This window comes from Planococcus citri, chromosome 5 (assembly GCF_950023065.1).
Source record: "Planococcus citri chromosome 5, ihPlaCitr1.1, whole genome shotgun sequence".
Classification (NCBI taxonomy): Eukaryota; Metazoa; Arthropoda; class Insecta; order Hemiptera; family Pseudococcidae; genus Planococcus; species Planococcus citri.
In genome coordinates, this window is record NC_088681.1 from 8,733,887 (window position 1) to 8,759,130 (window position 25,244).

General features: G+C 33.0%; 2 protein-coding genes across 2 annotated transcripts; one reads left to right on the top strand and one right to left on the bottom strand.

Annotated features, from left to right (window-relative positions):
- Positions 1–1,853: 1,853 nt before the first annotated feature.
- Positions 1,854–20,958, top strand: Gycbeta100B (guanylate cyclase soluble subunit beta-1-like). Its single transcript, XM_065366019.1, has 14 exons — positions 1,854–1,973; positions 2,153–2,226; positions 2,302–2,402; positions 2,732–2,850; positions 2,975–3,130; positions 3,392–3,548; positions 3,619–3,773; positions 5,306–5,434; positions 9,883–9,965; positions 10,075–10,245; positions 10,436–10,673; positions 14,681–14,818; positions 14,936–15,093; positions 19,834–20,958. Exons 1-14 carry the CDS (start codon positions 1,971–1,973, stop codon positions 19,961–19,963), a joined length of 1,812 nt encoding a protein of 603 aa, XP_065222091.1. The 5' UTR covers positions 1,854–1,970; the 3' UTR covers positions 19,964–20,958.
- stops (SOCS domain-containing protein stops) lies at positions 15,319–19,675 on the bottom strand. Its single transcript, XM_065366021.1, has 2 exons — positions 19,330–19,675; positions 15,319–16,232 (listed from the first exon to the last, which is right to left on the bottom strand). The coding sequence occupies exons 1-2, from the start codon at positions 19,492–19,494 to the stop codon at positions 15,411–15,413; spliced, it is 987 nt and encodes a 328-aa protein (XP_065222093.1). The 5' UTR covers positions 19,495–19,675; the 3' UTR covers positions 15,319–15,410.
- Positions 20,959–25,244: the final 4,286 nt, after the last annotated feature.

Genomic DNA, 25,244 nt, shown 5'->3' on the forward strand with positions numbered 1-25,244 from the left:
AATAGAAAAAAGTCCCATTCTAAATCACCACGAAAAATAATTCACTTGGAAAATTAAGACAATAAAAACACAATTCCAAAATGACTTCTCGACTTATCTAAAGTTAGGTACTTTTCATTAGTTCAATTTCGAAAATAAGACAAAGACTGCATGAAGGTTGATTTTTCAAAATTGAAAAACATTACCTATACTGTGGCGTTAAATTGATAGAAGAGACAGATACCTACTTAATCCAACAAAATGGTCATAAAAACCTTTCACCTAAAATTTGAAAATTTCTTATCTAATGTGTTATCATTTTTTCCCATTTTTGAAGTAAAACAAAGAGGAAAATAAGAGAACACAATGGGTCATAAAAACCTGTTTAAAATTTATTATCTAGCTTTGTTATCTTTCAGATTGTTCAATTCTTATAATTCAAAATTTATTTTCTAAAAGTTGTGAATTAATAAAACTCACGTCGGCTTGGCTTTTGATATGGCCTTTTTCCAATTTTTAAGGCATTTCCTGTCTCAGGTTCAAAAGTAATACTAACTAAAAAAAAACAACAAAAAAACCCAAAATTATACAAATAGATCTACACAAAACAATAACCCTATTTTACCTACCCTCACTTATTATCACCAACAAAATTCACCACTGAAACAAACCACAACGCCAATCAACAAACCGACAACATTTCTAAATAAATTATACTAAAAAGTTGACCTTTTTTTCAACTTCCCAACAATAAGTAAGTCAAACTCGTAAAAAATAATTTCAACGTCTCTGACCACACAAAATCAAACCCAAACAATACATATTTTGCATAAGAAAAAACCACCAAAGTCGGAAATTCTACATGAAATACTTGCTCAAAACACAAAACTATCAACTAAAAACCAGAAAACAGATTCAAAAGAAGGGTACATTATTATAGGCGACATCATAGAACATCGAATATCTCGCATATTTGCAACCTTATAAAACAGACATTTCGAATACATTCGGCTCATTTTTATAAGGAAGTTTACATCAACTCGGTGACTTCTATGGAAAGTACAATTTCTTGTTTTTCTACTTCTTTTAGACAATTCTTTTCTCGAAAAACTGAAACTTTTATCATTGTGAGTAAATTTCCGGCACTTTAATGTAAAATATTTTCTACTAGCAATTTTATTTTTTTCGTATCTCTGTACTTCTTTCTTTTCTTATTTTCGAGCATATTTTTTCGAAGAAATACATATTCTCAATAAAAAAGGACTGACGAATATTTCCAAATACAGGGATAAAAATATCCACCAACAAATTTACACGTGTTAAAAACTTTTTAACAATAGATACTAAATTCTGGTAAATTTTCATTCCGAAAAAAATCTCCCATCTTCGTATACTTTGCAAACAATATTTCCAATATAATTAAGGATGAGGAAATAAACTCGAAAATTTCGTATACATTCCGCAACAATGATTCCTTTCTGAATACCTCATCGATAACCAGAACGGCGTAAATATTGAATTTTTTATACAAATTAGACTCGGGTCGAAGGGGAAAAAATTACAATGAACGAAATTTAATCATCAAGTAGTTCGTAACCTGCGGTGGGGAAAAAATCAACTTCGTTCGAACTTTTTTTCTTTACAAGAGTCGAGACTCGAGACACACATGAGGCGAATATTTAATATTCATACTTCAATTCGCGAAAACAAATTATGTCTCTGATTGTTGAGGAAATTCTTGGTACGTGTGCGGATTTCGATACAGGTGCGATTCGTCGATTGGATTACAAAAATAGGGATGAAGGGAAAAAAATGAAAATGCAATTACTGCTATCTATTGACTGGATGGAAAATTTCCTTCGAAGGAGTGAAGAAGGACGCATGCGTTGGCAGGCTTGATACGAGGAAAGCTGATATCCTTTCGCAGTTTATGTTTTGAAACACACCGTTCAACTTTGCTGATTTTTCGTAGCTGAAAATACCTCAACGAAATGGTAAGTGAACGTATTTTTCATTTTGGTTTTATTTTTTTACGAGTGGAAATTCGTTTGTGAAAAAGTTTTGTTTTCGAGGAGTATTTTTTTTTTATTTTGGTAGAGATGAAAAAAATCAAATGCTCGATAGGTTTTGGTATCGTATGAAATTATTGTGGTATTGTTTTTTTTTATTTCAGTACGGTTTTGTGAACCACGCTTTGGAGCTGCTGGTTTTGAAAACCTTCGGTGAAGAGACGTGGGAAAGGATAAAGTGAGTGTAATTATTTTTTTTTTCGGTGGAATTTGCCATCGAATTACAGTTTGATTAAAATTGTTCAATTTTTAGGAAAAATGCTGAAGTGAGCATGGAAGGACAGTTCTTGGTGCGTCAAATTTACGATGACGAAATGACCTATAATATCGTAGCAGCAGCTGTTGAAGTGCTCAGTAAGTACCTATTGCTAAAAATACCTAAATATAAAATATCAATTAATAATTACCTAGAATAAAATAGATCGATCACGTTCGAGGAACACAATAATCAAGTAAAAAGTCCAATGAAAGGTTAAATGAGATGAAAAAAATGTAGAAAAGATTGAGAAAATCCTCGAATTTTATGAAAACTAATTTTTTAACAATTTTTCGAAACCACTCGTTCGTAATAAAAATAACAAAATTGTGCTCTTTTCAATTCGAATAAGATGCTACTAACGCCATCTGGTGCTATTGCTTCGAAACTACTCGCTAAAGTGGTAATTTTGCGAATGTTTTTCCAGATATTCCAGCAAACGCAATCTTAGAACTGTTCGGAAAGATGTTTTTTGATTTTTGTCAAGATTCTGGATACGATAAAATACTTCAAGTATTGGGAGCTACTCCGAGAGATTTTTTACAGGTTCGAATTGTTTAGGTATTCATTTGACTTTTAGGGGGAAGAGTTTAGATCTGAAGTCTTGAAAATGATGCTTTTTTTCTCAATTTAAAGATATATTTATTAATTTGTTTGTTAATTTATTCAGAATTTGGACGCATTGCATGATCATTTGGGCACCCTGTATCCTGGTATGAGAGCTCCATCGTTCAGATGTACCGAAAGACCCGAAGATAAAGCGTTACTTTTGCATTATTACTCGGAACGTCCTGGCTTGGAATACATTGTGATTGGAATTGTCAAAGTAAATATTCATTATTCGCATTATAAAATCAGAATTTCACTGAGAGTAACAACCACCAGAGCTACGAACGTATTCAGGCACCATTAGCGGTGAAATTCGAAAATAAAATACGAGATTTCTGGTTTCAAAACACTCGTCTGGCAAAAAATAAGGCATCAGATAGGCAACTTATCAATCATTGGCGTACGATACGAACGATGATGAGAAACAAGAAGGTAATCTTGAAGAAAAATATAGCTAATTATTTAATTTTTTTTGCAGGCAGTAGCCAGTAAATTACACGGTGTCGAAGTAGAAGTAGAAATAATTAAAACTAAAGAAGAAAATGACCACGTTCAATTCCTCATCACTGAGAAATCCAGTCAAAGAAGTGAACAAAGTCAACAGGCGGTAGAAGTAGAAGAAACTTTATATTTGGGTACAGTGATGAGATGCATTTTTACGAATTTTTTGTCATACTTATTTCAATTTCTATTATTTGTTTTTAGAGCCCAAAATCAGCCCATACACCTTCTGCAAGGTGTTCCCTTTTCATTTAATGTTCGATAGATATCTTCATATTGTACAGACTGGATCTGCGATTGCCAGAGTGATTCCATCGGCTACTTCTTGCGAATGTAAACTTACAGATATACTGAATCCAGTAAGTAATTTTGCAAATAATGGGTCGCCCTTCTAATTTATTTTTCAGAAATTTAAAAGACATATTGAGAGAGAGTTTTAAAAAATGGCACCCGAGTTAATGAAAGTGACAAAAATTTCCAATCTCTCATTTCAAATGGAATTTGTCAAAGTTGAAAAGTTTTAAAAACGGAATTTAGTTGAGTAAATGAAGTTGGAAAATGTTTTTTATTTTAGGAAAATATTATTGAAAATAATTAATTTTTACCTTTCCGGAGAAGGGAATAGAAATTTTTTCACTTTCTCAAATTTCTATCGAAAATTAGTAAAAAAAAAAAAAAAACACTCGCGCATTTAGCGTGAGAAGACCGACTTTTCTGCAGATAAAATCTTTCACGAACGAATTGATTCACTTTTTTTGAAACATTTGTACCTACAGCAATTGATCTGTTATTTACAATCGAATCGAATCATTCACAAACGATTAGTAATTAAATAAATTTATTGATTTCTCAGCGAATCATTCGCAAACAGATCAATTACTTTACGATTGATTCGGTTTTTGTGAAAAGTGAATCGAATTGAATCATTCACATTTCACAACCAATTGGCGACTGAACAAATTGATTGATTTCTAGGTGAATCATTCGCGAACAAATTGATCAATAGTTACTGAATCATTCGCGAACGAATTGTCCATATAAGTGACTCGTTCGCAAACGAATCGATTCATTTACTGAATTTTTGAAGTTCGATGAATCATTCGCGAACGAATTGATTTGTATAAGTGACTCGTTCGCGAACGAATTGAATCATTCTTGGTGAATCATTCGCGAACGAATTGATTCGTATAAATGACTCGTTCGCGAACGAATCGATTCATTCACTCAATTTATGGTGAATCATTCACGAACGAATTGAATCATTCTTGGTGAATCATTCGCGAACGAATTGATTCGTATAAATGACTCGTTCGCGAACGAATCGATTCATTCACTCAATTTATGATAAATCATTTACAAACGAATTGAATAATTCTTGGTGAATCATTCGCGAACGAATCGATTCATTCACTCAATTCATGATGAATCATTCACGAACGAATTGAATTATTCTTGGTGAATCATTCGCGAACGAATTGATTCGTATAAGTGATTCGTTCGCGAACGAGTCGATTCATTCACTCATTTTCTGTGAATCATTCGCAAACGAATTGATTCGTAAAAGTGACTCCTTCGAGAACGAATTGATTCATAAATTAAAGAATTGATCAATTCGTGGACGAATGGTTATTTCAAAAAATTGATCCATTCGTTCGTGAATGATTCACCAAAAATTGAGCGTCGTATTGACTATTTTTGTAAAAAAAAATTGAACAATTTTTCATGCATGAGAAACCGGAAATTTTTTACTAGTCTTTTCGACATATTGCTACCTAAAACTTTTCTTCGACCTCTTTCCATATAAACTCCCAAAGAATTCAAAAAAACCACTCACCTTGACTATCATATTTTACCAATGATTAATTCTGACTGTTGATTCATATTTTCACAGGTGAGGCCTCATTTGGACTTGACGTTTGAAAACATTTTGGCACATATCAATACAGTTTACGTTTTGCGAACCAAACCTGGACTTATGAGAACTCAAGCAAATGAAGATTTCGCAACTTTACGTCTCAAAGTAATAAATTCAACTTTTTGTGATATTTTTTGTAAGTCTGGAATTACCGAAATACGACCTCGAGGCTCCATGAACCACCTGAAATTACTTCTCAAGGTATAATCAATTGGGTGAAAGGGTACCCCCCGATAAGATAGGCAAAATGCCCTTAACCTCAGATTTCGATGAAACTTACAGGGTATGTTTAGTACCCCCAAAAAATAATTTTGGGCCCAAAACCCACTTCCTACCCCACCCCCCTCAGGCAGGGGGGCCAAAAAACGCGTTTTTCAGGAGAAAAATTCTGCATCAGCGAGTAATTTAGATAAATTTATTCTGTAAACGAATATAGTTAGAGGATACATGGGGGTACCTCCCTGAATTTTTTCAGAATTTTTCATCGCATGGGGGGAGAAGGAGGGACAAAAGAAAACTTTAAATCGACATTACTCCGGAACGAAAAAACATACCAAAACGATTTTTTCGTCAAATATGTACTTTTAGGTCTACTTTCTATAGAAATCATCACCCGGCCATTTGGAGTGGTGGGTCAAGCTGAAAAGTTCAAAAAACTCTCAAAAAACCACGTTTTTTACGTTTTTCTTCAAAAATATGGACAAATGGTCAAAATCGAAGAGAACCAAGTGTTGTTCAGCGTGAAATTTTACCTCAGAATGTGTAATTGAAAATTCATTTATACCACGCGATCGTATGGTAAAACTACACGTGCAGAAGTATTTGTGCTTACATCAAGATAGCTGAAAGGGTATTCCTGGGCAGGGGTGCTGTAATGGGGGTTTCGTGATGAGTAACTCATCAAATGAATTTTTGGGGGGGAAGTAAAAAATTTTTCATTTTTTCTCTTCCCCCCCTAAATTTATCTCATTCCCCCCCCCCCCCCCCAAGTGAGAAAAAATATATAATTTACCATGCAAAAATTGATAATTGCTCGTAATATCAAAAAAATTTTCTCCCTCGCTTCGCTCGGGTGAACCATTGATGTTTGCTCCTTGAAAATTCAAAACCTTTCGCTCGCTTCGCTCGGGCTAGATCACTTCCCTTTCCTTTGGCCAAAGTAAGGGGAAAGGGAAACAAAAATTGACTTCTCCCATCAAAAATAATGATGTTTTACTCTTGAAGAATTGCAAATTTTCAAAAGCTTCAGCGCTCGCTTCGCTCGGGCTTTTATGGTATTCGATTTACTCTCCCAAAGACAAAAAATTTTGAAACCACGAAAACAACGTTTATACCTCGTACATCATCAGAAATGGTATTATTTTCCACCTCATATTATTACTTTTTCGCGGCTTTCGCCCTCGCTTCGCTCGGGCTAGATCACTCTCTCTTTCTTTTTTCTGACCGAAGTTGGAAGGTAGAAAAATTGACTCCTCACACCAAAAATAATGCTGTCTTACTTCTCAAGAATTGTGAATTTTTAAAAGTTTTTCCGCTCGCTTCGCTCAGGCTTTTACTCCTATTTTTAAAAATATAGATACCTATAGTATAATGTACATAATTTTTGAAAATTTTGAAGCAACGAAAATCAACTTTTTGAATAAAATATGACTTTGTTTTACATGTTGAATTATTAATTTTTCACAGCTTTCGCCCTCGCTTCGCTCGGGCAGATTTGAATTATACTTCCTACTCTAGTTTTCAAACATTTCCTAGAATGGAAAAAATTAACCCAAGAAATTTTAAAAACATATCTACTCCATTATTGAAAAATTTCAATTACACTTAAATAATTATTCAACATTTTTTTTCCAAATTCCGTTTTTAAAAAATGGTTCTAACAATCTCTGGCCAATTAGTTGGAAAAATTTTTGTGGAAGTATAGGGGGGGGGGGTAAAGTTTTACTGAGAATAGGGGGGAACTCATCAAATGCTCAGGGGGATCACAGCACCCCTGTTCCTGGGTAAAATAGGTGAAATGCCCCAGTCCTCGGATTTCTGAAACTTTGATGAAACATCGTTGGGTACCTTTAAAAAAAATGTTGGAGCCAAAAAAAATCCCCCATCCCACTTCCCTTGCTCACAATAGCGAAAACCGTTTTTTTTGGGGGGGAGGAGGGATCATGCTTCAACGAGTTCTGAAAAAAAAGATGTTTTAAATTCACTCAAAATATGTACTTGAAGAAGAAATGATTCTAGCAACGTAAATTTTTTCAAAAATTTTTGGCTCCCCAGGGGGAAGATATTGACAAAAAAAAATTTCCTAAAAGTGCACTTGGATTTTGACGGCAATAGCATAGATCGACGCAGAATCTCAAATACGTATGAACTTTCATCATACTGTCTCCTCTATATATTTTGAGTGAATTTAAAACATCTTTTTTTTTTCAGAACTCGTTGAAGCATGATCCCTCCTCCCCCCCAAAAAAAACGTTTTTTCGCTATTGTGAGCAAGGGAAGTGGGGTGGGGGATTTTTTTTGGCTCCAACATTTTTTTTAAAGGTACCCAACGATGTTTCATCAAAGTTTCAGAAATCCGAGGACTGGGGCATTTCACCTATTTTACCAAGGAATACCCTTTCAGCTATCTTGATGTAAGCACAAATACTTCTGCACGTGTAGTTTTACCATACGATCGCGTGGTATAAATGAATTTTCAATTACACATTCTGAGGTAAAATTTCACGCTGAACAACACTTGGTTCTCTTCGATTTTGACCATTTGTCCATATTTTTGAAGAAAAACGTAAAAAACGTGATTTTTTGAGAGTTTTTTGAACTTTTCAGCTTGACCCACCACTCCAAATGGCCGGGTGATGATTTCTATAGAAAGTAGACCTAAAAGTACATATTTGACGAAAAAATCGTTTTGGTATGTTTTTTCGTTCCGGAGTAATGTCGATTTAAAGTTTTCTTTTGTCCCTCCTTCTCCCCCCATGCGATGAAAAATTCTGAAAAAATTCAGGGAGGTACCCCCATGTATCCTCTAACTATATTCGTTTACAGAATAAATTTATCTAAATTACTCGCTGATGCAGAATTTTTCTCCTGAAAAACGCGTTTTTTGGCCCCCCTGCCTGAGGGGGGTGGGGTAGGGAGCGGGTTATGGGCCCAAAATTATTTTTTGGGGGTACTAAACATACCCTGTGAGTTTCATCGAAATCTGAGGTTAAGGGCATTTTGCCTATCTTATCGGGGGGTACCCTTTTGTAGATAAAAAATTTCAACTTTTAAAAATCTTTCGGAGAATACAGAACTGTTCAAAATGATTTTAATTCGTTTTCGATCAAATGGGGGGGGGGGGGTCAAAAATAGAGTTCAAGCAAAATTTCAACTTGACAAGTCAATTTGGTAACATTTTGATTTTTTCTTAATTTTTGGCCGAAATTTGATTTTCAAAAATTCGTCAAAAATTTAAAAAAAAGCACTTTGGCCACTGAAAGTTTACCTGGAGATGTATTTTTCTGGGTTCAAAAATTCAGATACAAATTGAAGTACTTCCCTTATAAGAATAATTTTCTCTTCTGTACTTTTGTAGAATAACGAGAGGAAAAAGGAAAGAGAGACTTTTTAACAGTAGACCTGATGAAGAAATTCTCAATATTCAGATTGATGTGATTCGAGGACGTAGATTTAAATTGTGATGTTCAATTCGCCCTCAGACTCAAAATGAGATCGGAGGAGGAGGAAAATTTCGAAAAATTTTGATAAGGGTGTGTCAAAATGTAGGCATTTTAAATTCAAGATCACAGTGTTTTAACTTTAATTTTTCTCCCAGATTCAGAAATGAGTCATCCTTGATTGCAAAATAAGGGGGAGGGGGTTAAAAAAATTCGAAGTTTCTAAGATTGGTGGTAATATCGACTCTGATCTCTATCTTTCCCTCTAACCCAGAAGTGGCCCTTGAGTGAAAACGATTGAAGGAGAAAAAGAGAAGAGGGGGATCAAAAATGCAAAATTTTGGCAAAGTTTGATATGAGCATCGAAATCTTTTCAAATATTTTAGAATGATGAATTCGATTCAAACCCATAAGTTGTTTTCAAACCCATAGTGAACCTTGAGTGGAAAGAAGCGGGTAGAAAATTCAAATTAATTGTGGAAGTTTTGATGTGTTGAGTATTGAAATGTGAATATTTTTAGGATGCTGATTTCGATTCTGATATTCATTTTAAAACTGCAGGGCAGATTGAAAATTGAAAATTTGAGAAAATTCTGCTGTGAGAATCGAAAACTGGGAATTTTAGGATCGTGATTTTAATTCTGACGCTCATCTTTTGATTCCTGACTCAAAATTGACCCTCGAGAGGAGATTAAAAACTCAAAATTCTTAATTCGGATAAGTAATGTAGGATCTCCTATTCTACGATCTGGATTACAATTCTGACCTCTATTTCGCTCCCAGACTAAAAATGAGCCCTATTTCGGCAACATTTGTTCACACTTCATCGAATCTTTCCTGGTACTTAAAATTAGGTATGATGTAAAGCACCTAATTTTAATCAATTTTCCACAGGGTCAAATGCTTTATCTACCCGAGGAAGATTTAATGCTATTCCTATGTTACCCCAGCGTCGTTAACTTAGACGATTTAACCAGGTACACGCGCCAATATCCCACTTATACTCGTAACACCTAATCTCGTATAATAAATTCGTCAATTAGATAAACCCTGTAACTCGATATTTAAACCATATCAAATTTCCAGACGTGGCCTTTACATCAGCGACATCCCTCTACACGACGCCACTCGAGACCTGGTACTTATGTCCGAGCAATTCGAAGCAGATTACAAACTAACGAGGAATCTGGAATTCTTGACCGATAAACTACAACAAACGTATCGAGAACTGGAAAGCGAAAAACAAAAAACAGACAGGTAGGGTCACCATTGACGAGTGCGCGAAGTTCTGCTACATAAAGTACATACCTACCTCGTAGATGATCACTAAAAAAGCACTTTGAATTTGGCACAGTTCAGAGTTAAAAGATGTGGACGTGTTCACTGCTGCTCACGTGTATAGTGTAATAAAATGAAGTGTTAATCTTAAGTGCCTGTATGTTTTCAGCCTATTATACTCGGTGCTACCTATAAGCGTTGCGAATGAACTCCGTCATGGAAGACCGGTCTTGCCGAAACGATACGACTGCGTTACTTTGTTGTTCTCCGGCATCGTCGGATTTAGCGACTACTGTGCTGTCAATTCCGATTCTAAAGGGGCAATGAAAATCGTCCGTATGCTTAATCAACTGTATACAGCGTTCGATACTTTGACCGATCCCAAAAAGAATCCCAATGTTTATAAGGTACCTAATACCTATCTATATACTCTATGATAATATGTTGGACCTAACATTTTCAATTGTTCTTCCCCTCCGCACCTCACCTGCGAAAATGGTAAAGCTTTGATCACACCAATGTCGACATTAATTCCTATAGACATTCGGTGAACTTTCACATAAAAATCAATTACATAAATCGCATGTGGGCTAAATATTGAATAATTTTTGAAAAATCACAAATAATTTCTAGATTTTGAGTCTGTTTTGAAATTATTTTCATGATTTTAAAACTGCTATTGAAATAATTTCATGATTTTCAATTCAGATTCTATGTACATGGTCCGAGGAAACTTTTTCCACTTGGTTTAAAACTTTGAACATATTCCCATAATTTTTCAATTTTCATTTTCTGATTTTTTTTTTTGGATGAATTTTAGGCAGTTTTTATGAAATACTCGTACGTTTAATTTCTATCAGATTTTTAGAGATTTCATGTAAAAATAAAATCCTGCATGACTTCCGGAGGACTCGACTGATTTTAAATCAATTTTCAAAAAATTATTGATTTTTATTCATGTCTGTGAATCAATTTTTTCCTGGTTTGCTAAAATGTCCATTCACGTTCAGTGACCTTTTCATATCAATAGGTACGCAAATTATTACATAAATACCTACTTATGCGCAACGATGTTTTGATTGCCCTACCAGCTCTCAACTCGGGGGGGGGGGATTGAAAAGTATTGAAAATGTGTATTGACCCCTCCTCATTTTCAATATTTTAGTACTTTTGAAGTCAGGGGAGTCGAATCGAGAAATTAAAAAAATATTCGAATTTTGGCACCTTCAAATTACAAACAGTCGATAAGTCAAATTAGCTGCTGAGGCGAACAGGGTGCCGAATGATTTCAATTTTTATATTTTTTTCAGTGTATTTTTGTGTATTTTTGCGATTTTTCGATATTCAAACCCCCCTAAGTTTCCCCCCTGTGAACCTCAGCAGCTAAAATTTTGGCTCATAGTATATTTTTTGATGCTCTATCCGCCTGTAAAAAAATTTTTACGATCGGCGTGTCACACCTTGGGTAGTTCCCTTGTTAGCTTAAAAGGATTATTGTGTAAATTATTAAGTGGTAAATTAAGTACCAAAGATTACGAGAAATTGACGCCTTTACAGAAAATTACTGCTGCCAGTTGTTTACAAAAGGCCATATCACCAATTTAGCAAAAATCATTGGGGTAATTTACCAAAAATTACTGGTAACTTACCAAAAGTCATCAGAAATGTTCTTAAAATTTACTGGTAATTTTATCAAAATTTACTGGCGATTTCACCAAAAATTACTGGTGATTTCACCAAAAAATACTGGTAACTTTACCAAAAATTACTGGTAATTTTTCCAAAAAATTGCTGGTGATTTCACCAAAAAATTACTGGTAATTTTAGCAAAAATTGCTGGTAATTTACTAAAAACTACTGGTAACTTACCAAAAGTCATCAGAAATTTTCCTAAAATTTATTGTTGATTTCACCAAAAATTACTGGTAATTTTACCAAAAATTGCCTGTAATTTTACCAAAAGTTACCGGTATTTTAACCATAATTTACTGGTAATTTTACCATAATTTACTGGCAATTTCACCAAAAAATTACTGGTGATTTTACCAAAAATTACTGATAATTTTACCAAAAACTATTGGTGGTTTTACCAAAAATTACTGGTAATTTCACCAAAAAATTGCTGGATATTTTAGCGAAAATTGCTGGATATTTTAGCGAAAATTGCTGGCGATTTTACCAAAGAATTACTGGTAAATTTACCAAGAACTGGTAACTTACCAAAAGTCATCAGAAATTTTCCAAAAATTTACTTGTAATTTCACCAAAATTTACTGGTAATTTTACCAAAACCTCACCGGCAATTTCACCAAAAACTTACTGGTAATTTTTCCAAAAAATTACCGGCAACTCCACCAAAAAATTACTGGTAATCTTACCAAACAATTACCGGTAACTCCACCAGAAAATTACCAGTAATTTTACCCAAAAATTACTGGTAACTCCACCAAAAAATTACTGGTAATTTTTTCAAAAAATTACTGGTAACTCCACCAAAAAATTACTGGTTATCTTACCAAAAAACTACCAGTAACTCTACCAAAAAGTTACTGGTAACTCCACCAAAAAGTTACTGGTAACTCCACCAAAAAATTACTGGTCATTCTACCAAAAAATCACCTGTAAAAAACTATTGGTGATTTTACCAAAAAATTACTGGTAACTCCACCAAAAAATTACTGGCAATTCCACCAAAAAGTTACTGGCAATTCCATCAAAAAATCAGTGGTAATTCTACCAAATAACTACTAACTGATAATTTTACAAAAAATTGCTGGTAATTTCACTAAAAAATTACTGGTAATTTTACCAAAAACTTATCTGTAATTTTACCAAAAAAATTACTGGTAATTCCACCAAAAATTACCGGTTATTCACCAAAAATTATTGCTATTTTACCAAAAATTACTGGTAATTCATCAAAAGTGACAAGTACATTACCAAAAAAACCATTAGGTACCTACTAAAAATTACCAGTAATTCACCAAAAATTTTCAGAAATTTTCAAAAAAAAAATGATGCTAATTTTGTGAAATCAAATCACTAAATGGATTTAAACAAGTAAAATGACATCCATTTAAGTGGAGAAATTGGGTTTCTAATTTTCTCATTTTTCCAGTTGAAGTCAAATGTCAACCTAAATAGTGGAAATTTTTCTTTTTTTCCCCTTCAAGTTGAATAAAAATTAAATATCTTCTACCTATTTTCTTTTGAAATTACATATTTAACATTTTTCCAGAATCCTTCTTCCCGCCCATTTTCCAAAAAAAAAAGTGTCACAAAATAAGACACCGAAGAGTTTACCACGATAGATCATAGAACTGAAAATGCAGGCTAGTTTGGGACGAAAAATTCAACTTTTGAAAAACAAAGAAACTAATTTTGTTAATTTTTTCAAGATTTTCGTTTTTTTTTTTTTTTTTGCAAAACCAGTTGGCCTATAAAGAGAAAAATTAAACGAAGGGAGTTCTTTAGAAAGGAAATATTTTTTTATTCTGTGGAACACATTATTCTTCTTAAATTATTACTTATAGGCTATTTTGAAACAGGAGAATTTTCAACTGGAAAACAAAACAACTCATTGAGTTGAGAGATTGTTGTAGAAATTGAAAAATGTCACTACCTTCAAAAATTGCTTACTTTATTTTTTCATATTATTTTTTCCAGAATTTTCTCAACCGTTTTGAAGAACAAAAAAATACTTCCTGCACAAACTTTTTTGAAAAAAAGTTCGAAAACGATCTAAATTTTTTTGAATTATGTTTGTACAACCAGGAAGATAAGCAGTAAGCACTTCCAAAAATAATGTATTTTCAAAAATTGCATAAAACAACATGAATTGAACATTCATTTGCCTAAAGTTTTTTCCATCTAAATTTTTCCAAGTTTTTAGACAAAAGTTGGACCACTTTTGATAATTCAAAAGAGCATTTTTAAAATAATTTTAGATCTCGCCAGTGAGAAGAGAAGGAGGGGTGTGAGTACCTTTTTCGAGGATCTGACAGGTTTCTTGTGCATTAAGCAGCCTCCTCACATTAAAAAAATGTTTGTAAAGGCCACAAAACGTTTCGAAAACTTTTTGCTACCAACTCAAAATAACAAACAATTATAATTTCAATAAAAAATTGGATCAATTCTTGATTTTTTACACTTTCCCTGTCAAGATTGAAGCCATGACCTCCCATCGAATTGAGGCCGATCAAGTTATTTTCAATTTCATAAGCTGAATAAGGAACAACTTCTTCAGTCAGATCTCATCGAAGTGGGGGATATGTAGTTACAAAAAGAAAAACCATTTCACCAATTGACAAATGTTTTCCCCATGTCCAAGGAATATTTCACAATCTGTATTTCATCTCACGAATCATTACCTCCATACTTTACTCAGTATATAATTTTCTCCACCATTCCACAGGTCGAGACAGTCGGAGACAAATACATGGCAGTCAGTGGCCTACCCGAACCATGTCAACAACACGCCCGATGCATGGCTAAGCTAGCTCTAGACATGATGGACTTATGTAAAGAAGTAATCGTTAACGGGAACCCGGTGGTAAGACTTACAAGTGCTTATAGACATGCATAAACACCACAAGCTCAATTATCACCTAAGAAGACGTTCAATTTAAATCTCTCACACTGATTTTTATTTGTCGTACTTTTGATACAGAGAATCACAATCGGTATACATTCTGGCGAAGTGGTGACCGGAGTCATTGGTCATCGAATGCCTCGTTACTGTTTATTTGGCAACACAGTTAATTTAACAAGTAGGACGGAAACGACTGGCGAACCAGGAAAAATTAATGTTTCCGAAGACGCGTACAGGTAATTATCGCCATTGTTATTATTGCTAAATTAATTTCTTTACAAACGGCCACGGGCGCGCGTCTTCTTGGTCCCTATCCGAGCAGACCACACCGCAGCAGCAGACGTGTAATTAATGACGAACGTTTTTTTTTTTTCGTGTGGCCATTATAATACCTAATAATAATATAAAAAATTTTCACTATTCTCGCGCTATTTACCTAGCTATTGACAAAAAGGTGAAACCAGGCTGGAAATATGATTTTATTGTGTATTAATAATAATAAAACGAAAACGAAACCCCGAAATAAAAAAAAAAAAAACGAAACCAGGTAACCTTAATCTACTAAATCGATGTATTTACAAATCGACAAAGGTACAGGTAAATTACTCAATCTGGCCGGAAGCAAGTGATTTTTCGATAAATACTCTCGAGCTGAGCATCTTGCCAAATGCTTCAATGATTCAGGTTCTTGAAGATTCTTACTCGTTAATTCGTTCAAAACAGTAATCACAGCCATCCTTTCATCGTCTTCTATCTCCAATTTGAACACGTTCCCGATACGAGGCACTGATCTCAAAAACATAGCGAAGCTTTCAGTCAAATTATCCGGACATTCGTAGAATTTCTCGAGTTTTTCTATAAAAGTCTCGAACAAGGTGTACTTTTCGTACTCTACGTGGTCAAATGGCACATACGTCAGAGCACCTAAGCTCATGAGTAAATTAGCCACGTCCCATTTATCAGCTTTTATGGCTACTTTTAAAGGGGATAGTTTTTCGTACGAGGTCATCGGAACGTCTACGAGGTTGTACTCGAGACCATGGTGGGAAACTGCGAAGGCACCTTTGGCTGCATGTTCGACGAAATACTGGCAAGCTTTTATGTTCTCGTCTTGGGTTTTGTAGTCGCTTCTCCAGCCGGAGATCAGTTGGGTTACCTTGGTGCCGAAAATGGCGCACTGGAATAATTTCTCGAAGGTTTTTTCGCAAGAGTAGATGTCTGAGAGGAGGGAGCAGATGATCTGGGTGTCTTTTAGGTCCCATAGATAGCATAGTTTGGCGGCTACGTAGAGTAAGTCGTGGTATTTACCCATTAGGCATACTTGGCTGTTGTTTTGTTTGGATTTTTCGTGGAATTTCAAAGCTGCTTGGACTACCTGAGGAAAAAAGCACAGTACGATTGAGGATTTAGATCATATTATTCGAAACTAAAAGTCTGGTCACAAAAAAGAGGGGTAACCAGGATTGGCTGACATGAAAGACTTACACAAGTGTAGCACCCAGTGTCAGTTGAAGGTTCAAATTCCGAAATATGTGATCAAAAAAATGACTAACTTTAAAGGGTAATCTAAAAAATTTGAGAAAGGAACCAAAAATTGACCAAAAAGTAATAGAAAATGTGAGCAAAACATTTTACCAAATGTCCAAAAAATAAGTAATTAAAAAAATCTCTTCAAAACTTTGATAAAAATCCAAACTTATTGAAAATTTTCATAAATTTTTGCTTTAAAAATGTAAGATTTTTTGGTTATTTTTTGGCAGAAACAAGACTGGCAATTTTAACAAAAGGCAGAGCGTTTTGGTCATTTATGGAAAAAACATTTGAGCAATTTTCGGAAAAAAGTGAGACTTTTTGATTTTTGGCAAAAAAAAACGTTTGCAAATTTTAGCAAAAGATAAAAAATTTCAGAAATTTTTGGCAAAAAAAAAGTGAAACTTGGTCGCAATTTTGAGCAAAAAGTCAGATTCATTGTCAATTTTTGGCCCCAAGAAAAACTTTGGCAATGAAAATTTTACCAAAAAACAAACAATTTTGCAATTATTGTAAAAAAAGTGACATTATGTATTTCGAGACATTTTGATATGAAAGCGAGATTTTTTTGTCAAAAAAGTGAAAAATTTCAACAGTTTATGACAATAAAAAGGGAATTTGACAATTTTTAGCAATTTATGGGGAAAAAACAAAACTTTAGGTCAATTTTTGAGAAAAAAGTCCAACCTTATAGAAAGTTTTTTTTTTCAAAATGTAAATTTCAAGGAATTTTTGACAACTGCAACAAGACTTTATTGCCACGTTTACTCACAAAAGACAAAACAAAATTTTTGGAAATTGTTGGAAGAAAACATAACTGTAAAAATTTTAGAAAAGGGCAGGGCTTCTTAGTCGACAATTTGTGGGAAAAAAAGAATGCACTTATTAACTATTTTTAGCAAAATAAGAAACAAATGTTTTGTGGTGAACAAGTAAAAATTTCTGACCATTTTTGACAAAAGCGAGAATAAAAATTTTTGCAAATAATAAGTAGATAATTTTTGAAACTTTTGACAATGTGATACTTTTTTACTGCTTTTTGTCGAAAAAGTAAAACCTTTCACCGAATTTTCCATAAAAACGAGATTATTTTGCAATTTTTGGTAAAAAGCTACGTTTTTCCCAAATTTTCAGCAAAAATAAAAATGATACTTTTCCCGCAGTTATTTTCCAAGAAGTAAAACTTTTTTGAACTTTTTTTGGTAAAAATCAAGGCTTTTTGGAAATTATTGACAAAAAATATACCTAAAATTTTTGACAGATTTTTCAAAAAAATGACTTCTTGGTAATTTTTGGTAAAAATAAAAACTGCTTTTTTGTAGTTTTTTGTTGAAAAGGTGATCTTTCTTTGGGATTTTCTAATTTTTGACAAAATAAATATCTGAGTAATTTTTTACAATTTTCAAAAAAAAAAATGTTTTTGGCAAAAATTATTATTTTTTGATTTTTTTTTTTTTTTTTTGTCAAAAATGTGAGGCTTTTTTAATTAAGTATAGGCCTATTTGATAAAAACCAAGACTTTCAATTTTGACTTGAAATTCATAATTTTTGGCAGCTTTGGAGCAAAAAAAAAAACACAAAAATTTCTTGGAATTTTTCAAGTAAAAAAAAATACTTTTTTGTAGTTTTTTTTTTTTTTTTTTGAAAAAATGAGACCTTTTTACAGTATTTTTTTCTGGATTTTGAGAAAAGATATACTTCTCGCCTCTTCGGGAAAAGGCAAGATTTTGTGACAATTTCTACAAAAAAAGCAAGACTTTTTAGCAACTTAGACATTTTCAGCAAAAAGTGTGGATTTATTTTAAATTTTTTGTGAAAGTGAAAAGTTTGAAAATTATTGGCACGAAAGTGATGTTTTTTGTAAGTTAATTTTTGTCGAATAAGTGACCTATTTTCATACTTAATTTTTTGCTAAAAAAATCAGACTTTTTGGCAATTTTTGGGGAAAACATGGAGAATTTTTACACAAAATTGAGGATTTTTTTCAGTTTTTAAAAAATGAAGTAATTTGGCAATTTTTTGGCATAAACGAGACTTTTTGGCGATTTTTGACAAAAAAATACTTTTGGACAACTTTTTGTACAGAAATTTGACTTTTTGGACCTTTTTGCAATAAAATGGAAATTCCAAGCGAATTGTAAAAAAACAAAACTTGTTGGCAATCTTGACAAAAAGTCAGACTTTTTAATGATGTTTTTGGTAGAAGACAAAATTATGGCAACTTCTCCAAAAAGCAAAGCTCTTTAGCAATTTTTGGCAAATAGGAAATTTTTAACCTAATTTGTTTGAAAAAAGTGAAGTAAAAGTAGTAAAAATTTATTGATGAAAAAAATGAGAATTTTGACAATTTTTATTTTTTAGCATAACAGTGAATTTTATATGTACTTAATTTTTTACAAGCGTGAGGCATTTTCACAATTTTTTGATAAAAAACAACCTTTTGTAATATTTTGATAAAATACGACTTTTTTCAATTTTTGGCAAAAAAAAAGGAAGGTTTATTGAAAACTTTTGGTAAAAAAGTTATAATTTCTGGCAATTTGGGGCAAAATTTAAGGCTGAAAATTTCAACAAAAAGCCGGTCTTTTGGCTACTACATGTATTGGTCAAAAAGTGAGACTTTTTTGCAATTTTCGATAAAAAAAACGAGTCTTTTAAGCATTTTTTTTAAAATGAGACTTTGTCATATTTTTTTGCAAAAGAGTGAAAATTTTGATAATTTTTGGCATAAAAAATGAGACTTTTTCTGCCAATTTTGACAAAAGATGTTTGTTGGCAAAAAAAAAAAAACTTTTGATAGGTGCTTCTAATCCAGAAAAATCGAACTTTGAAGAACCTACACTCATCTTCATTGCATCATAACTGAGATTACTCGACTTAAGATGCGATTCCGCGTAAATCTGCCATGCCAGCTACCTTCGGTATAATAAATCACCACTCACTTGTTTACATTCATCTTGTCCATCGCTAACCGGATCGTTCTTCCTGGTGAAGTCTTCGATAACCGTATTAAAATAATTCACCAATTGCTGTCTAGTATTTTGTTCGAGTAAATAACCACGATCCAAATTAACGAACATATCATTTAATAACCAATCTATCGACATTTTTTTTCACATTCACCAAAAAAAAAAAAAAACAATCCGTTCAAAGAAAGCTCATTTCTTTCACTGAGACATATTTACCAACCATTTATTTACGAACTTAAGTAGGTAGGTATAATTTTCAACACATCTACTCGTATGAACATTTGTATAAATATTTTCAAACTGCATTTGTTTTCTATTTCTTTTCTTAAACACGTTCAAGGAATCCTTACGCGAAGTTGTAAGGTTGCTTTCACCACCCTCTCTTGTTAATCTGAGACATTCGATGTACCTACTACCTACCTAATACGATTATGCACCGAAAAAATATGTACTTAAATCGATATTTTGATTTTTCAGATGTTTGAAAGATGCAGAAAACAACGACCCTCAATTCCATTTCCAATACCGAGGACCGGTTGTAATGAAGGGTAAATCCGATCCGATGAAAGTATGGTTCTTGACACGTAATAAAGAATACATGGTGTAATAATTTTCCATCCGCGGCATCTCACAGTATAATAAGCAATTAGACAATTACACGCGATTGATTCGCATCCAAGGAAACGATTAAATAACAATGTAGTCTGCGTTTGTCACCTCAACAGCGATGACTGCATTGTTGGAAAAAATTTCTCTTTCTGTATCTATCTATATAAGAGTACCTATAATTTGTCGCAGATAGATAATTACGAGTACCTTAGGTGATGTATAAAGGTGGAAAAATTATGGTATTCGTATAATTGTTTGGTGGCGAGAATAGAACCGCCACTGTTGCTGCTGCGGTGTTGCATTTTTTATATTTTATTAATTGGTGTAGTAGGTCTACCGGCAGTGGTATTCTTTTACTCTGCAGCTTCAATTCTCGATCATTAAAATTAACTTATAGATAGATTGTAAGTCTTTGGACCAATTTATGTATCCGATTCGACCTAATGTTCTCGCTGTGTGTAAAACTATTTTAAATTTAAATGTTTTTACTTATGAAAATTCTCTCAATTATTTTCATTAATGTTGAAATGCTTTTCCATATACCTACTTGAGTGTTCTATTTCCCTAAATTTTCTCTCTTTAATGATATTTTTAAATAGGTAAGAGGAATTAAAATCGAAAACAGTTTCAATTTTTTTTTTCAACTTTTTTAATATGACAGGAAAAAGAAATTAGAGGAACAATATTATGCTGATTTTACTTTTTGAAAGCCAAACTTGGCGATAAATGATTTCTTTTATGGTCCTCTAATTAAAATTATGACCCTAATTTAAAAAAATTTATATGTTTCATATTTACCAATTATGTTATCATTCTTGAGTTTTTGTTTTAGTTTTATTATGATTAAGTAACTAAGTATCTATTTATATATTGCCTACCTAACCTACTTTTACCTGCATATTTTAATTACCTATTTTTTTTTTTTTGGTTTTCATTTGTTGTGTGTTGGACATTTGTTTCCTTCTTGAAATAAACTTTACTTGCGCAATAAAATTATTTCAATTTTCACCGAGGATCAAGAAATCAAAAAAATGTAGTTAAGTCTTTCAAGTATGCGATGCAGATGAAGGTTCCCAAAATAGAGTCTTTCCATGCTAATTTTACAAGAAAAAAAAATAAACGTCGTCTAATCAATTTTTTAAAAAATTTTTTGCAACATATATTCAGAAAAAGAACACATTTTTTTCAGAAAAACCAAATCCCAAAAAATATTTTTTATGAGGGGATCTGTTCAATATTTTTGACCCTGAAATGAAAAAATTTGTGTGAAGATAAACATCAGAGAATTTTTTTGACCCTACGAGGACCTCTTTTGAAAAGAAATCATGTCCAAAAATTAGTTACCTACTTATTTTAAAACGTGTCAATTTACCAAATCCAGAATTTTTAGGCAAATAATTGAAATAAATAGATCAAATTTCAGGTATGAAGATCATAAGGATCAAGTGAAAAAGGAAGATTGATAAGTCTCTAAAATTTTGAAAATCAGAATTTCAATAATTTGAAACATTTTTGTTAGACTTTGATTCAAAACCAGCTAATTTGCACGAAACATCAATCTTGGAAAATGCTTGATCTCCCTTGAGCTGATTTGGAGGGTGAAGCGTACATAATTTACCTATATTATCTAAATTTAAAAAAAAAAACAAGAACATCAAAAAATCTAGAAAATTTAAATTACTTGAAACTGCAAAAAAAAACAATTTGAAAATATAAAAAAATGCAGTTAAAATCTAATATTGAAATTTGATTGAGAAAATGAAAATTTCAGCAAAAATAGAAAACCAGGGTTTTTGGCAATTCATAACAAAAGAAATGATATCCTTTTTCCAAATTTTTGTCAGAAAAATGAGACTATTTTACAACTTTTTGTATTGTGACAAAACTCCCAGGCAATTTTCGACATAGAAGTGAAATTTTTTTTGCAATTTCTGACAAAAAAAACGAAATGGAAACTTTCAGCAAAAAAGTGACGTTTTTGACAATTTTGGAAATTTTTAGGCAAAAAAGCAAGATTTTTCAACAATTGGGTAAAAAACGAGAATTTTTGTCAATTCTTAGAAAAAAAGACTCGTTGAAAATTACACTACCAGAAAATTGATATAACTACTTTAATTTTTTGCAATTTACTGATATGCTGAAAAATTGAGTCTTTTTTGCAACTCTTCTCGTTGAAAATGATTTTTATTTCTACAAAATGATGACAAAAAGTGAGACTTTGATAATTCTAGCAAAACAATAAGCAAGATTTTTTTGACAATTTTGCCAGTAAAGCGAGCCTTTGGTCAACTTTTAGAAGTTTCGGAGAAAAAAGTGAAACATTTGGAATTTTTTGCAAACAAGAGATAATTTTTAGCAACTTTTGGCAATAAACAGCATTTCTTGGCAACTTTGGCAGTGTATGAGGAGGAGTTGAAAAGTCAGAACCCCCAAAAGAAACATCTAGGTCACCCCCCCCCTCGGTGAACATTCCAAATTTAAGCAGCCCAGGTCAATTTGGGGGGAGGGGGCGTAAAAAATGATTTATTCAAGGTCAAAAAAACACGAAAAAACCGAGTTTTCTCCTCCAAATTGCTCTAGGAAGCTTTTTAATTTCCTATCGATTCGTATTTAATTTTCCTTTTTTGGTCTTTTTCACCTTTTTGTACTTCCTCCCAAAAATTTAGACATCCGCGAATATTGACCCGCGGTCGTCCCCACTCAAACCACCACCAATGAGTCTCAATATAGTTAAAATTATTCTTCAAAGTTCAAATCTCAATAATATTCAAGTTTTGGGATTAAAAAACCAGCAGGACCATAATTTAAAAATATCAAAAAAATTTCCTATGCAATTCAAAAAACCTTTGTTCCCAGCGAAAAAAATCAATTTTTTTTGGAATTTGGCCTCGTCCAACAATTTGATTTAGGGCCCCAATCTTTTGACTCGTGTTTTTGCTTCGTCATACAACTTTCTTTTCAAAAAAAAAAAAATGTTTGATCTACTGGTATAATTCAATATTCTGCTCAATTGTTGAGCTGAAAATGTTTAAAGCTCAGATCAGCAGTTTCAAAAATTGCATGAAACTGCCCAATATGGTTGAAATCGTCTCGAGTTCAAGAATTCAACCGCCTCCTCCTTCGTACCTTATTTTCATCAGCTACTATACGATAAGTGCAGGTTCAGGGTAGAAAAACATGCACTTTCTATCTGTTTCAAATATTTTCTTCCTTTGAAAATATTGTTTAAAAATTTCCTTATTCCCCCCTCCCTTTCCCCTCAATTTTATCCGATACCAAATTCAAATCAATTATAGAATAGTTTTTTCTTTTATTTTTAAAAATTTCAATTTTTGAATCATTTTGAAATTTTGTAAAACTCGATGTGATGGGAAGCATTTTGAAAAAAAAAACATGAGCAGAGTTGCCAGATTGAAGCAATTTTTTCATTTTTTTAACTTCCAGAAAAGTTATTTCTCGCCCTTAGGTAGACCGGTACATTTGCGTCAACCTGTACAGGTACATTTCGCCATAATCATGATTCTACTTACCTATTTTAAATCCTCAAATTCTCAGAACTATCAATCTGAAACAGCCCAAAAAATCAACACTGCTTATTCCACAAAGTCATCCACTGCTCAAAAAAAATCAGTAATACATCCGAAAAAAAAAATCAATTCGATTATACAAATTCTCTAAATACATCTTAGTCCAGCTTCCTAGAACCGAGCCAACGTAAGCATTACGTACTTAATTCCAGACACAGAGGATAATTCGCGAGACCAATCAACTATTACGAAATATTACCCAAGACTGCGGCTATTATGGCACGTGAGGTAGGAAGAACGACTATGCTATGGTACTCAACGACGAAGGAAAAAAAAGGGAAAAGAACCAAGAACGCGAACGCATCACCAAATATTTACAAAATTTTTATCAATTAACGAAATCAATGAGCCATGCCAGTCGGTAGGTACCCAGGTATCTTTATCATCGTGATGATATCGACGATAACATTTAACCATAAAAATCTCCAATCTTTGACTACTTTCCATCATCTCAGCAATCAAATATCACTGACCTCGCTAACACCATTGGCAACTACGGCCAACAGTAATACGATTAGTAACATAAAATAACTCGCGAAGTGAAGGTACCAGTAGAATCGAACCTGTAGTGGGCTGTAGGTATTTCGATGATCAAATTATTCGTCGATGAGGCACAGAGTGCAAACAGCAGGCAGACGTGATACGCCAATTATTTGAAACATTATCTTTCTCTGTAAGTAGTTAGTATTATGAGATTACAGACGAACAAACTATCAAATTAATTGATACGCTTGATTTCGTAAGACTATGGATGGATTAGTCCAAGTTGAATAATGATCAAAGTATTTTTCCATGGGTAAAAGTTTGGCATACCTACGCCAAAAAGAATCATTCAAACTCCCCCCTTCCTTCCGATCATATAGAAAAAAAAATTCTCAAAAAGGGACACCCTAACGAATTGAAAATCAAATTAAATCGGCGCAATATTCAAAATAATTTAGTCGGAGGGTCTGCATAAGGATCTATTGTATTCCCTCCCTCCCGTTGATCCTTTGGGACGACTTTTTTCTTAAATGGGGTAGTCGTAAGGAACACTTTTAGCCCTTACCCTAAAAAAAATGGCTCCACTTACAAAATGGATGGCGGCCATTTTGATTGCCAGCTGGTCAGCTGAAATCGCAAATTTTGCACTCCAACATAGGACTTCGACTAAATTTTTCAAACCGTACAAAAGTAGATCGGAAGATCAGGCAAACATTTATCACATGTCACAATTTCAAGTGCTAAAGTGCCTTTTTAGATTTTTGGTGAATTTTTGAAAATCAAATTTAGGCCAAAAATGAGGGAAAAAATCAAAATTTTACCAAATTGGCCTGGAAAGCTGAAATTTGGAATATATCCTATTTTTGACCTGCCAAATCGATTAAAAACTTTTTCAATCCGTTTTGAGCAGTTCTGGAGCCTCCAGCAGATTTTTGAAACTCGAAATTCCTACAAAATTTCATCAAATGGAGTTGAAAAGACGAAATTCATTCTGTAAACTAATTTCAATACGCTACTAACAATAAGTCGACTGCAGGTGGATTTAAAGTCGTTTTGGAGTCTCCAGCGACTTTTTGAAAATTACTGGAGCCTCCAGTAGATTTCTGAAACTTGAAATTTTCACAAAATTTCATCAAATGGAGATGGAAAACCGAAATCTACTCTGCAGTCCAATTTTAGCTCTCTCTGAAGACAACTTTGATTGGGTTG